Genomic DNA, 15,039 nt, shown 5'->3' on the forward strand with positions numbered 1-15,039 from the left:
AATTAGAACAAATATTTAGGGCACGATGGACGAGAGAGATTACCACAGCTCTTTTAACTTATGGGGTTTTCTGTACATAGTAAAATTGAGTTTATCTAAGCTATGAATAATTAGCACATCAAGGAATGAGATTTTATTTGCAATTTCAATTTCTAAGGTAAACTGTAAATTCCAATCACATCTGTCAAGGTGATCTAAAAAAACCCTAAGTTCATTTTCCCTATAGTTCCAAGGTGAAATTACGTCATCCATGTATCGTTACAAAAACGGATCGTTAATTAAAAACGATCCTACAAAACATTATAAAAAACTAATAGATATTAATACAGAACCTGTCACAAATGGACCTACGAGATCAGCAGCCAAAAAAGTAAGGCTGGTATTAAAAAATATGTTTTTAAATCATTCTCTTTCATTTCAGTGAATTGCCTCGTTTCATCACAATCTATTTATCAGTCCTTCGCTGAGGTAAGGATGCTAGGATAGTTTCGAAGTTTTTTTCATTTTAGTTGTATTGACTGTATCCTGTTGTAAGTTTTTTTTTTTTCTTTATGTTTATGTCTTGCTGAGGACGGCCCTTGGACACAGGTTTGAAATAATCATTCTAGTTTGTTTCCCACTGTCTTGCAAAAAAAAATCCCTAATGTTCATCTTGTTTTTGGGGTTTTTGAATTGACTTCTCTTCAGTAATTTCATCTTACGTATAATTGAATTAAAGATTGTTTTTTTATTTTTTAGGCTATGATAAATTGGAAGGCCATAGCTCTTGAATTCATGGACCCAAATATACTCTCAGAGCTCATACAAGAGTATTCAGTGACTGCCTTTAATATGATCACGGGGGAAAAAGAAGAACCTGTGACCTCTTACGATAAATTGGTATCTAATGCCATTTGGCGTAAGAATTTAAGCTCATATGAACCAAGACAAACATCTTTTCTTGGAGATGAAGATATTGGCACACATATTAACATTACAGAGATTAGTATTATCGTTAATTCAGGTGATATACTACTTACCCACTGTCATGATAAAGAGAGCTTAACTATGAACACACTTACAGGTAAAATTCTGAAGAAAACAAATCAAAAGAACATCACACATATTGAATTAGTCAATTTATACTCTCGGCAAGTTGACATTTGTGGTGGTATTTATTCAAAACATGATCATTTTTTCCTTTTGGTACGTAATGGCTTAATTAAGTTTATGAGAATGAAAGATTTCGCAACTATTGGACTTATTGAGTTATATCATGGACTACAGCTAAAAAATATTTGTTATGACAAACCATTTCTTTATGTTTATGATGGCCACTATGGTGTTACCGGTTTTTCTTTGCCAAGTTTACAGAGATGTAAAAGAGAATCAGTGGATGGCCTAGATTCATTTAAAGTAACCAATGGGACTCTGTGCTATATTGAAGATTCTGGAAAGTATTATAGTGCTGAGAAACAAGTCAAGTTCAGTTATACTCTTCAGCCTTTTAGTATAAATATGGTGCATTATATTACAGCTGTTTGTGAAAAATCCCCCTTAAATTTGGAAGAGGAGCATTTCAACTCGAAGATCTTTAGAACAGATTGCGTGTGTCTCTCAGGTAACAGGAGTTTGGAGAATAGAAAAATAAAACGCAGAAAGTCTTCTTCTGAGGATTGTTCATGTTGAGCGGGAGCAGCTGGGCTGATTGTGTGTTTAGTTGCAATTGTTTTTGCGTAAAAACCAGCCTCGAAAATTTGGTATCTGAGTCGCTACCTGCAAAATTCGCTCTTTTGGGGCAAAAAATATTGTGTGAGAAAAACTTCTGTTTGGGAAAAAAAATATAGGAAAACGTTAAATCACTTTTTTTAAAGAATATTGGATCTCTTCCCAATGCTGGTAAAGCTTTTCAGAGATATTGCAAGGGTTTATTTTCTCGAGGGCATGATGGTGCTTTGTGGTAGTTTTAACCTTGGAAAATTATTTGACTTTATTTTGGCTCAATTTTGGTTCAATATTGCTAATTAACTTTTTTTGAAAAACTTGTTTTGTAGAAAAAGTTTTTGAAGTTAATGTCTGTTTCTTTTTTATCGATATAGTCTTTTTCATTGAAAAAGCAAGGAATATTTTAATTTTTATCTGTTTTTTTTTTTTCTATAAGAATCCATAGTTTTTTTGAACATTTAAAAATAATTTTTAATGACATACGTTCTTATGAAAATCAAGACACATATACTTTTTATTTTGTATATATACCCTTCTAAAATTTTACCGAAAATTAAAACTTGATACTATTCCCAATACATTCCATCTGTGCTATTTTGACAACCTGGATGTACCTACCCCCTTTTGATTTTGCTCAGCTTTAAGGGCAGAAGTAGTAATATTACATATCAAAATAAAGATTGAATAGAACTGAAGTTTCACTCGCACTGTAAATTTATTCCTGAAAGTTTCATTCGGAAATTTGGTGCAAGATTTCTCTTTTAAATAAGGTTCAATCTTATCAGAGAAATTTTTTTTTTATATTAGTTTTAAGTTTAATTATATCTTAGCTCCATCTTACAGCTTTAGCATTTTGGGGTTTTTCTTTCAAATCGGCACTGTGGACCAAATTTTGTTGAGAAATAAGGAAAAAAAAATACGAGATAAAAAGGGTCTAAACCCAGAAAATTGACTAACCAAATATTTAACTTGTCTTGAATTTTGTTTCAATCTTATTAGAAAAACTGTTGTTTACATTCGCTTTAAGTTTAATTGCAACTCAGCCCCTTCCTTTCTAATGTCTGGGTGTATTCTTGGACATTGAGTTTCCGGACTTTAGGTTTTTTCTTCCCATTGGCACTGTGGACCAAAATTTTGTTGAAAAATAAGGAAAAAAATAGGAATTAAAATGGGTCTCAACTACCAAAATTATCCAACCAAATATTTACCTTGTTTTCAATTTTGTTTCATACTTATTATAAAAAACTGTTATTTACATTATCTTTAAGTTTAATTGCATCTCTACTCCTTTCTTCCTAGTGTCTTTGTATGTCCCTGGATTAAGCATTGAGTTCCTGGATCAGAGAAACGGTTTTTTTTTATGTTCGCTGCAAGTTTAATTGCAACTCAGCTCCTTCCTTTCTAATGTCTGGGTATTTTCTTGGACTAAGCATTTAGTCCGGCGAACTCGCGGGTTATTCTTCCAACTTGGTACTGATGGATCAACTTCTATTGAGAAATAAGTAAAATAAAAAGCTAAAAAGGGTATAAACCAATGAAATCAACAAACCAAATATTTAGCCTAAGGTAATTTCTAGTCATTCAGGATTATTTCTTCTGATAAACTGTTTTCATAATGCTCGTTGAATCACTCGTTGACAGGGCAATGGAGTCCCTCATATACAGAATGAATTTTGTCGTTTTGATTTTAATAGTACTTGATATTTTTGAACTGAGTAAATAAAACTTGTTGTTCTTTTTTCGTCTGTTTGACTAATCTTCTTGGATTGTACACGAGTGAAAGACTCATTGCCCAAGGTTTTACCAACAATCTATTCTATTCGCGTTGAACACTTTTAGGTATAACATTTCCTGCCGTGATAATTGTGTGCTAGTCTTCAACCCCGAATGACCTAGGCTATATACCGTATAAAAGTTTTACTAATGATTTTTCTTTTGATTTGGCATTATAAACGAACGGTCAGTGAGAAATTTGTGCCAAAAAAGAAGAAATACAAATTACAAAAAAAAATAAATAAACGAATGATCAATGAGAAATTTGTGCAAAAAAAGAAATACAAAAATGAATAAATAAACGAAGGGTCAATGGGAAATTTGTGCAAAAAAAAACATAGCTCATGCTCGTGAACAAAAATGAAGTCCAATAATCCTTGAGTTTGCCTTCTTCAGGTAATCAGAATGAGCTTATATGCTGCTGCCAATGCATTTGACTTAACAAAAATATAGTATTGTCTAATTCAGTTTCACATATCATATTTTCCTGTAAAATGAAAGTCAATACCATTCCCGAGACAATATGTCTATGCTATTTTAACAACCTAGATGCGTCTACACTCTTTTGATTAAGTTCAATTGTGAGAGTAGAAGTAGTAAAAGTAGTAGCTCTGAGAGTTTCAACTTAATGCCCTCGGCCTTTCTTGAGACATAGCTGAGACACCTCATTGACAACCAGCATACTTATAGTGCCTTTTAATTTATTTTTAAAGCAATATAAACATTATTCAGAAGTTTGTACTTTATACGCTGTTCTAGGGTATACCCTTGCAGAAGTAATAGTAGGAGCAATAGGAGTGGTATGAATGATAGTAGTCGTAGTATTAGCAGTAAACATTAATGGTATTCACATTATGCCTTTTTGATCTTGTACAATATCCCTTCCTCATGCCCTGGTAATTTCAACTTAATGCTTGAAGCCATTTCTGAGAAATATCTGTTACATCCTATTGATGACCTGCATGCACATAATGTGTTTGATTTAACCAACAGTCCCTGAAAGTTCGTAGTTAATACCATTGGCCTAAATAACATTAGCACTAACAGCGGTAATAGTAGTACTACTGGTAGTAGTATGCATATGGTGCACTTTTATTAGCTCAATATATCCCTCAGCATGCTCTGAAAGTTTCAACCCACTACTCTAAGCCGTTCTCGGTATACTGCTGATGTGGCTATTTGACAGCCTGCATACATACAGCGTGTTTTAATTCAATTTAGTATACCCCCTAACATTTTCTGAAAATGTCAACTTAATACCATTTGTCTTAATAGTAGTAGAAGTAGCATATATATAGTGCCTTTGATTGGTGCTAATCAGGTTTTACATGTTTATTTGAATTGTGGCAGTTCTGTAGTTTGTCAGAGTTTGAAAAAATCTGAAAGCTTCTGTTTTTTACCACAACATGGAGTTACATATAATTGTAGCAACTTTTGTAGTTTTTTAGATTTGAATAAATCACTGGCTAATAATAAAAGTAGATTAAAGAATCATTTAATTAATAGCAATTAATTTGAATTCTTGGCGGGAAGTCCTCATTTTCTTTTATTTATATTTTTATTTGGTTATTTTGAATTTATTGGGAGTTTGGTTTTTTGTTACCACACGCAGAGTTGAAGTGCCATCTTTTTATTCCGACATCTTGAGATAGCGTTATTTATTTATTGTTGATTGTATAGCTCAGTGGTTCCCAACCGGTGGTACGCGTACCCCAGGGGGTACGCGAAACCCTCGCAGGGGGTACGCGAAGGTCCCAAAATTAATTTAGTCTACATCTTTAAAACTTGTTTCTGACTCAGTTCCAACATTTCCCTCAAAATCAGATAACATAACCCATTGTACGTAATTTCAGACTCATTTTCAAAACTTTCGCTTTCAGTAACCCGCTAATTTTTCTCCATAGCCGTAAGGTCTCGATGCTAATTTTTCTCCATAGCCGTAAGGTCTCGATTTAAACTCAGCGAGTTCAGTATCTTGTCATCTGTTGAAACACGAAGTTCGTGAATTGTGGTTGCAAACAAAGATGGATAGATTCCTGATCAGGAATAACAAGAAGCCGAATGATGGTACCCAAAACTCTGAACCTGCACCTAAGAAGAAGAAATATGACGAATCATCGGTCAAAGTGCGTCGATATTTGTCAGAATACCTAGGGCTCGGATTTAGTGCGACAAAGTCTGATCCAGTGAATGCACAGTGCGTTCTTTGTGGTCAAGTCTTGGCCAACAGTTCCATGAAACCTGCGCATATGAACCGGCATCTCAGTACTGTGCACCCTTCTCATGTCGGTAAGCCCATAGAGTTTTTCAAGCGTAAACAAGAAGCATTCGCTAGTAACTGTTTGGAAATTGCAAAAGTGGCATCAGTTTCTTCAAAGGCTCTCCGGGCTTCGTATGCTGTTTCATATTTAGTTGCGAAACAGAAAAACCCGCACACCATCGCCGAATGTCTGATATTACCAGCACTAGTGAAAGTCAGTGAAATAATGTTTGACACGAAAACTGCTACTGCCCTTCAGTCTATACCTGTGTCGAACAATACCATTTCAAGAAGGATAGAAGACATTGCAAGCGATATTGTCATGCAGGTTATTGAGCAAATAAAGTTGACGAAGATGTTTGCGTTACAGCTTGACGAAAGCACGGATGTGTCAGGTGAAGCCCAGGTGATCGTCTTTGTTCGATATCAAGATTGTTCTGACATAAGAGAAAATATTCTGTTTTGTCAAAACCTACAGTCAAGAACAACAGGAGAAGAACTATTCAAGGTGATTGACAAATTCTTCGCAGAAGGGGGCATCTTGTGGGACTGGTGTCTATCAGTTTGCAGTGATGGAGCTGCCGCCCTAACAGGGAAGAATAATGGGCTCATGGCCTAGATAAGGAAGAAAAATCCAAAGGTGAAGTGGTTGCACTGCATCATTCACAGGCAAGCTCTTGCATCGAAAAGGATGAACGCACATCTGCACGAGACCCTCAACGAGGCTGTAAAAGTGATCAACTTCATCAAAGCCCGACCACTGAACTCAAGAATGTTCAAGTTGCTGTGCCAAGAGATGGGTTCAGAACATCAACATTTACTTCTGCACACAGAAGTTCGCTGGTTGTCTCGTGGGAAGATTTTAAACAGACTTTTCGAGCTTCGACAAGAAGTTCATATGTTTCTTCTGGAGCAAAAATCTGCATTCAGTTCACTTTTTGAAAACCAGGACTGGGTCTGCAGGCTGGCCTATCTTGCGGATATTTTCGACAAACTGAATGACTTGAATCTGTCAATGCAAGGTTTCCGGACGGACGAACTCTCCCTGAATTCGAAGATGTGTGCTTTCATCAAGAAATTGGAGTTCTGGCTTAAAAAGGTTCAAAGAAACAGCGTTAGTGTCTTCCCGACCCTTGACAAGTTTGCGGACGATAGTGAAATTGATAACCTCAACACAATCTGTGATTGTATTCGGGAGCATCTGACAAAGTTGCGAGATGAACTTGTGTCATATTTCCCATCGATTATGAACCAAGATAGAACGCAGGATTGGATCCAAAATCCATTTGTTGAAGACGTGACCTCAAGCTCCGGTCTTAGTGACAAGCTTACAGAGAATCTGATCGAACTTGCCAGTGATCGCGCCTTAGAACTGAAATTCCAAAATGTAACTGTTTCCCAGTTTTGGCTGGAGGTGAAAGGAGAATACAAGGAACTAAGTGAAATCGCCATGTCTGCTTTGTTACCATTCGGATCCACTTACCTTTGTGAAGTGTCATTTTCGGCAATGTCATTGATCAAAACCAAACACAGAAACAGACTGAGTGTACAAAATGACCTTATAATTGCCGTTAGTGACATCGAGCCAAGATTTGATAATATTTTAGCAAAAAAGCAGCCTCAAGTTTCTCATTGATTTTGTACGTACATTTAAGCACCGTCATATTGGACAATAAATCTCGTGTTTTTGAAAATCTGATTTTAGTTAAGAAAAAAGTAAAACAACGATTCTCAAGAAAGGGGTACGCAAACTTTTTGGGCCTTGACTAGGGGTACGCGGACCGAAAAAGGTTGGGAACCACTGGTATAGCTCACACATTAGTTATCCTCACTTATTTATATTTTTGTAAAAACTGGCTCGACAATACCTAAAAGTTTTAGTGTAATATCCTTAGCTTCAGCAGTACTAGTAGCAGTCGTCGTTGTAGTAGTTGTAGCAGTAGTAGTAGCAGTGTTAATAATTGCAGTAGTATACACATTTTGAATTTTGCTTAGCTCAAAAACCCCCTTAACATGTCCTGAAAGTTTCAACCTAATACCCTAGACCATTCCCGTTATACTGTTGATACATACTTTTGACAACCTGCTTGTACAGAGTGTGTTTTTATGTAGTTCAACATTCCTCTAAATATTTCCTAAAAGTGTCAACTTTTTCTCGTAGCTTCTGTAGTAGTCGTAGTAGTAGTAGCAGCAGCAGTAGTAGTAGTAGGATTATCCGCAGATTATTTTTTGGTTAGTTCTACGTCCCTCGCAACACGCCCAGAAAATTTTAACTTACTGCTCTAAGCTAGTCCGGTGTATTTGTTCGTATATTATTTTGGCAACCTGAATGCACACGTTGTGTTTTGATTTACTTCAACATCCCCCTAAATGTTCCATGAAATTTTCACCTCAATAGGCGAAATAGAAGCAGTAGTTGTAGTAGTTGTAATAGTAGCAATAGTGGTAACATACACATAGTACCTTTTGGATAGTTCAACATCCACCTCAACATGCACTGGTCAATTGACCATGTCACTCATCATTCCTTGAGGTTCTAACTTAATACCATTAATTTAATTCCTAAGTTTACCTTTTGACAACCTGTATGCACATAACATGTTTTGATTAAGTTTAATGCTCCCTCCAAAATTTTATGAAGGCTTCGCCTGAATGTCTTTTTAACGCAAAAGATCAAACATCCTCCTTTCTCTAATAACAAAAACTATATATGAATTAATGGGCAAATTACATAAATTACAACCCTTCCTCTGAGGTCTGTGAGGGGGGGGTGGCATCCCCAGAGACATAGTTGCTGAACCTCTCGGCTATGCTGAACAAAATGGACATAAAACAAATTTGATTGGATGTTTTGACAATTAATGGGCTTGGAAGGGGGCTGTTTGCCCTCCAATCACTTTTTAATCTCAAAAAGGGTTCCAGAACTTTGAATTTACGTTCGAATGAGCTAATTTAAAAGTTTCTGTGATAGCGCTGCGCTGCCTGTGATATTGCTCGTATACCATTTTGAAAGTCTACATGCATATAGTTTTATTCATTTAACTGAAACTCTTCCTAAATGTTTTGCATTAATAACTTTAGTTTCATTAGTTGCAGCAATTGTAGGATTATTATTATGCACATGGTGCCTTTTGGTTAGTTCAAGATCCGCCATAACATACCCTGGAAGTTTCAACTTAATAGTGTTTACCGTTGTTGAGATAATTTGTTAAATATTTCCAAAAGTTATCTCGAAATTCCACGAAATTGCCATAATACCCTTAGCTTTAACAGTAGTAGTATTACCAATAATAATAGCAGTAGTAGAAGCAGTAGGATTTAAATATTTCCTATTGTTTAGTTTAATATAACTAGCCCTCACAACTAGCCCTCTAAGTTTCGACTTCACACACCAAGCTGTTCCTAAGATACTGCCGATGCGCCCTTTTGACAATCTGAATGCAGATAGTGTGTCTTAATTTAGTTCAACTTCCCCCTCAAAACTTTTCATATCTTACCTTAGTAGTAGTTGTAATAGGAGTAATAGTTGGAGTAGTAGTAGTAGTAGCAGCGGTAGTAGTATTAGTAGCGTGCGCACATTGCTTTTAGGTATATTGATCTTTCTTTAAGCATTCCCTGAAAATTCTAGCCTAATACACTAATTCATTCTTTGCATACGCCCTTGAAGATCTGCATTCACATAGTGGGTTTTGATTTAGTTCAAATTTTTCCAGAATATTCTGACAAATTTTTACCTCCATACCCTTAGCCTTGATAGTACTAGTATCATAGTAGTAGTGGTGGTAGTAGCAGCAGAAGTTATAACAGTAGTATCAGCTGTATTTATAACAGTAGCAGTAAGTGCATGCTTTCTTTTGTCTAATTGAACATCCCCCTATGATGCCCCAGAACTTTCAGCTTGATACAGTGAGTTGTTCCAAATATATTACTCATACGCCCTTTTGAAAATCTGTATGCACATGGTATGTTTTGACTTAGTTCAACTTTCCCCTCGACATTTCATTAAATTTTCATTTCAATATCCTTAGCCTTGGTAATACTTGCTACCGTAGTAGTAGTTTGAGTAGTAGTAGTTGTAGTAGCTATAAAAGTGGTATAAGTAGTTTTAGTGGTAGTAGTTGTTTTTCTAGTTGTAGTAGTAGTAGTTTGCAAATATTGCGTATTTGGTCAATTGATCATCCCCTCTCCCTCCCATCATTTCCTGAAAGTTATTAATTGATATATTTGTCATTGGTCAGTTACGCCCTTTCGACAATCCGTATGCACATAACATGTTTTGATTTAGTTCAACACTACCGTCAATATTTTCTGGTTGGATCTACTGAATTTCCGGTATCTTTTTGAATACTAAAGATCAAACATGCCCATCTTTTTCAATAACAAATGCTATATGTAAACAATGGGCGAATTGCACAACTTACGGTCATTGTCCCGAGGACAGTAGGGGGAGTGACATGCCCAGAGACATAGTTACTGGACTTTTCAGCTATGGTGAACAAAATGGCTGTGTCAGGATTTTGATTGAATATGTTAGAGAATTGATGGGCCCGACAAGGGGCTGGCTGCCCTCCAATCACTTTTTACTCTTAAAAAGGGCACTGGAAGTCTTTCGGAAATTTCTACGACAGCTCCTTCTATACGAAGTCCCTCGGCAAAGAAGAAGAAGAGAAAGGTAATACAATATGCCCACATTGCTCATTACTTAGGTAGCGCTATTGCGCCGCCTATGATTGTGCAACTTTTGCGTATCCATAAATAGACGGGATTTCCATGCATTGGTTTTCAATTGTTAGGGACCCTATAGTCATATATAATAGATTTCTGTTTGTTTTACATTTTAGCGCTACTCTTTACTTTCGTTTGAAATTGCCTACTTATTTTCAACTTTAACATGGCAAATAGGAAATTACGTTTTTTATGTTTGTTACGTTGTTACTTTGCTATGTATGTGTTTTATCTACTCTTTGAATTCGTGTTGTTAAAATTTCGTTTTCTCTTTGACTAATTGAATTATTTTGCAGTCCGAGGTGAGTACTACCTGACAATGGACGGAGAGAACTACAGATCACTAAATGTTATAAAATCAGAATATGGCACAATCAAAGACGTGTGTGTTAACGGTCCAACCGTTGCTATAGGACTACATACAGGTTAGTTCTTGTATTTTCTAAATACTCAATTTGACAGTAGATCATACAAAGTTAATTTTTAAAAAATCTTTGAATTATGGCAGTAATTTTAATAGTAATTTGATAAGCTTTTGTCTATATTAGTATATTTGCTGACATAGTTCGCGACCTCGTAAAAAGCAAACAATTATTTTTACCAGTTTGAAGTTATGATGTCGTGTCGATAAATATGTGAAAGATGTAAAAACAAATGCAGTTTTATTGTGAAAAATTACATCTTTCTTTAATTTAATCTCTTATAACTCTTAAAAAAGGAACAAGAACTTACAACTCCCAACCGAATAATCCAACTTCTAAGATCTTATGAATCCCTCATCGACTAGAACTGCTGGATGAAAGCCAAAAATCAGTGAAGCATTAGACTGCCTTCAAGATCTACTTTAAATAGATTGCAAACAGGGATGATTTTGTGCAAATATCAGAGAAAGAGTTAAGTTTGTACAGGCTAGTCTGACGTTGTCCTTTTAAACTAAACAAACGTTTCCTGAAGCTGTCTACCTATGATCGCTTATGTTTAAGATATATTTTCTTAGGGATAGGGTTAAAGAAATATAAGATATTGAAGCAAAACAATAAATATCACCCTAAACACAGTTGCTCGTAAAATACTCGTAAAACACCCAAAGTACTCACATCATATCTAGAATTTATTCCTTTGATTATTTCTTTTTCATTTCTTTTTCGAAAATTTTCGTTTCTTTTCATTTCTTTTCTTTCATTTCTTTTTCGAGAAGTTTCATTTCTTTTTCAAAAATTTTGTGATTTTTCAAGAGGGGGAAATATTATATTTTATATGTTCTTTGAGGAAGTTAAGAAACATTTGAATAGCGTTACAGTTTCTTGATTTGATACCTTGTAAACATTTATGCCCTCAGCCATGCAAAATCCGAAAAATAACAAAAATGGCTCTAAACATTATTTTCTTTTAGTTTGGAAAGGCTTTAAATAGGATATATATTTTGTGTATAGTACAAGTATTTATTTTGTTTGTTTAATCCTTGTTTTGTTTTTGTTTGTTTTCTAAAAGATTTAAACAGGGAGTAGGATGAAAAACGGGAAGAAGAAGAAGAAAACATGTTTTGACATATTAATGATTATAAATATAAGATTAAACAATACCATCTAGAAATAATAAAATAGGAAGGAGAAGAAGAACAAATGTCTAGTCCTCAAAGGTAGAAAAGTGAGGTTGGATGTTGCATAAACCCTCCATGCTTGAATTTCGTTTTATATTAAATAGTTTTGTTCCAATTTTGAGGAAGGCTGTTTACGTAGCACCACCATTCAGCATTACTAGAATTCACCTTCTGTACGGAGAATTGGTGGAGGAAGGAGCTTGAAAACAACTTTTTGGACAGCAATTTTTCACAAGATCTTCCTGAAAATTCTTCACTGATGTAATTCACCAATTTTTTAGGAATGGTCGCCCTTATTTCGATTTGTCTTAATTGTAAAATGCCATCTTCTAAACAAATTTCTGGAAATTTCGATAAGCTCCCTGAAACCCCTCAGAAAGGTGTCGAGTCGAGACGGAAAGTGCACCATTGGGATTGCTGTTACAGAATACCCTATAGAGGATACTTACAGCCCCCACCTTGACCAACCTGAAAAATGTCTTTTGTTGTGTGGGTAGCACTGATGTTTTTCCTTCTTTTTTTTTCCCGCTAGTTGGATACTGGAATATTAAAGAGACTTTTTTAAGGGTTTTTTGAAAGAAAATTGCAATGTCTAGTGCCATATGTAATTAGCAAAAGATAATGTTGCAATAAAATGCAATTTTTGACAAAAAAAACTGCATTATAATATGCAAGATTATATAAAACACGTCCCATTGTTTCTCCGGGATATGATGTCGCATTTGAGTAACTCTTCTGTCTAATTCTCTAGCATTCGTTACTGGATCTAGCTAAGGAAAAAGTGTGTGACTTTCAAAACCTGATTCAAGAATGATAATCTTCTCTGAAAAAGCAACCTCCACTGAATATTTTCTTGAAGTGGAATGGGAGAGAATTTAGAATATCAAAATTGACTAAGGCCATCATTTGCACGATTTCATTGTGAAGTGTTCAAATTAATCCTTTTTAGTGTGGATTCCTCCTATGGACGTCAGCAGGGATAGGGATAGGTGGGGGCTAGTGCGCCCCATGAAACATACATATTGATGGTTATATGTTCCATACATATTTTATTACTTATAGTATTCGTATACGATTTATTTGTACTTGGAAAGTACAAATAAAATCGAATTGAATGTTTGATATATAATGCTATTAATTGTTGAAAGATCATCAGTTCAAGATTTTATTTCATTGTAATTTTATTCTCATTTTCAATGCTGTAATAACTGGAAAAGAAAATATTTGTAATATAATTCGTTTTCAGTGAAGCACCAATGACGTAGTAGGCCTTAGACTTTTACAGTTAGGGAAGGGGGCAGTACTCAAATTCTTGTTTGTAGTGAAGCTATATTTGTCTTGAACAGTCTTGGAAAGAACGAATAAAATTAAACTAAATATTTGATATACAATGATGTTAATTGCTGAAAGCTCATCAGCTCAAAATTTAATTTTACTGTAATTTTTATGTTTCTTTTCAGTGCTGTACTAAGTACAAAAGAAAATATTTGTTTTCAGTAAAGCGCCAATGATGCAGTAGGACTTTTATTGAAAGAAGGAGGCAAAACCCAAACTTTAATTTGTAGATATTTTTTTTTCGTTCCAAGCTGGATTTGCGTATTCAACTTAAGTTTCAGTCGTCTTAAGATTAATTTACTCATTTATACTAGTAACTATTGTTTGTTTGTTTGCTATGATTGTTTATTTAATTTCTGTTCGTTTTGGGTTTCATTTATGCCTTATTAGCAAAATATTTAAGTTCGTTTAAAGCTTGACTCGTTTTGACATTTAATTATTCATTTATATTAGTACCTGTTGTATGTATTTTTGCTATTAATTGCTGAAAGCTCACCAGCTCAATATTTTGTTTCATCTAGGCCAGATTTAAAGCTTTGACGCCTCTAGGCCCAACCGTTTTTGTCGCTCCATTTTTGAAATGTTTTTGGGGAAATCCCCAAAATTTCTTAAATAGTGAAAGCCGCAGGGCCTAGTGGGCATATTGGTAAATCCTGATCTGATTTCACTCCAATTTTAATTTTATGTTCAATCCTGTAACAAGAAGAAAAGAAAATATTTATAATATGATGCCTTTTAGTAAAGTACCAAATACGCAGTAGGCTTTATTATTATTATTAATTTATTTCCCGTCAGAAACGGAAAAGACGGAGTATATAAAAGAAAAAGAAAGAAAAGCACAAACATTTAAATTCACTTCCACTGCAAATATTATAAAATAACACTAATCCAGGTTTGGTTGGCTCTTAAAACATTGGTACTGAATTTGGAGATTCTTCTCTCTATGGCCATGGGAGGGTTGCTGACCTTATATTTCCTAGAGATGTCGCCATTGCTATGCCACAAAGGGAGACACAGGAGAAACTTAGCATATCTATAAAATGCGCTGCAAATGGCTTTCTTTTCGGTAGCTGTGAATATTTTCCAGAAGGGAACCAGAGCAAGCAGATGGGGGGTAGTAAAAGCATTTTATAGCCGGGCAAGGAGAGGACGGTTGAAACGATACTTATTGGCAACAAGTAATCCGTAAGCCGCTCGTAGACGGGAACAGAGGTGGTTTGTCAGTGCTGAGCGTTTGTCCTTCAATGTAGAAGAAACAGGAAGGCTAAGATACATAAGGGACTCACAAAGCTTAATCAGAGTGTCGCCAATTTTAACGCAGAGGTTAATTGAAAGTTTATTTTTTGAACCATAGAAGAAAAGAAGTTCTGTTTTAGATTCGTTGAAGGAAAGTCCGATCTGCTTCTATGCCGCTGCAAGTGAGTCGTAATTTTATTGAAATAAAGATATCGAACGAGAAACATGAAGAATGTCATCATCGAAGTTCAGCAGCGAAGGATTAATCCCATAGAAAAGCACGACGGCTTTATTACTTGTTGTGCTTCGATGATAGCGCTATTAAACAGTGATGGTGAAGTTTTGCCACCTTGCCGTACGCCTTTCTTGATACTCAGCATTTCTTTAGAAGGAAAAGTACCGGACG

At 35.2% G+C, this 15,039-nt stretch overlaps 1 protein-coding gene across 2 annotated transcripts in view; it reads left to right on the forward strand.

Moving 5' to 3' along the window:
- The first annotated feature begins 471 nt into the window (after positions 1-471).
- LOC136041179 (uncharacterized) overlaps positions 472-15,039 on the forward strand; it is a 69,773-nt gene continuing 55,205 nt past the window's right edge. The window contains exons 1-2 of one of the 2 annotated variants that reach the window (XM_065725709.1): positions 472-1,600; positions 10,759-10,887. In XM_065725709.1, the coding sequence (XP_065581781.1) occupies positions 742-1,600; positions 10,759-10,887 (988 nt within the window). In that variant the 5' untranslated portion in view covers positions 472-741. The remainder of the gene's footprint in view (positions 1,601-10,758; positions 10,888-15,039) is intronic. The other variant, XM_065725708.1, reaches the window with a different exon arrangement.

Source organism: Artemia franciscana, unplaced genomic scaffold (assembly GCF_032884065.1).
Source record: "Artemia franciscana unplaced genomic scaffold, ASM3288406v1 PGA_scaffold_1178, whole genome shotgun sequence".
NCBI classification, from domain to species: Eukaryota; Metazoa; Arthropoda; class Branchiopoda; order Anostraca; family Artemiidae; genus Artemia; species Artemia franciscana.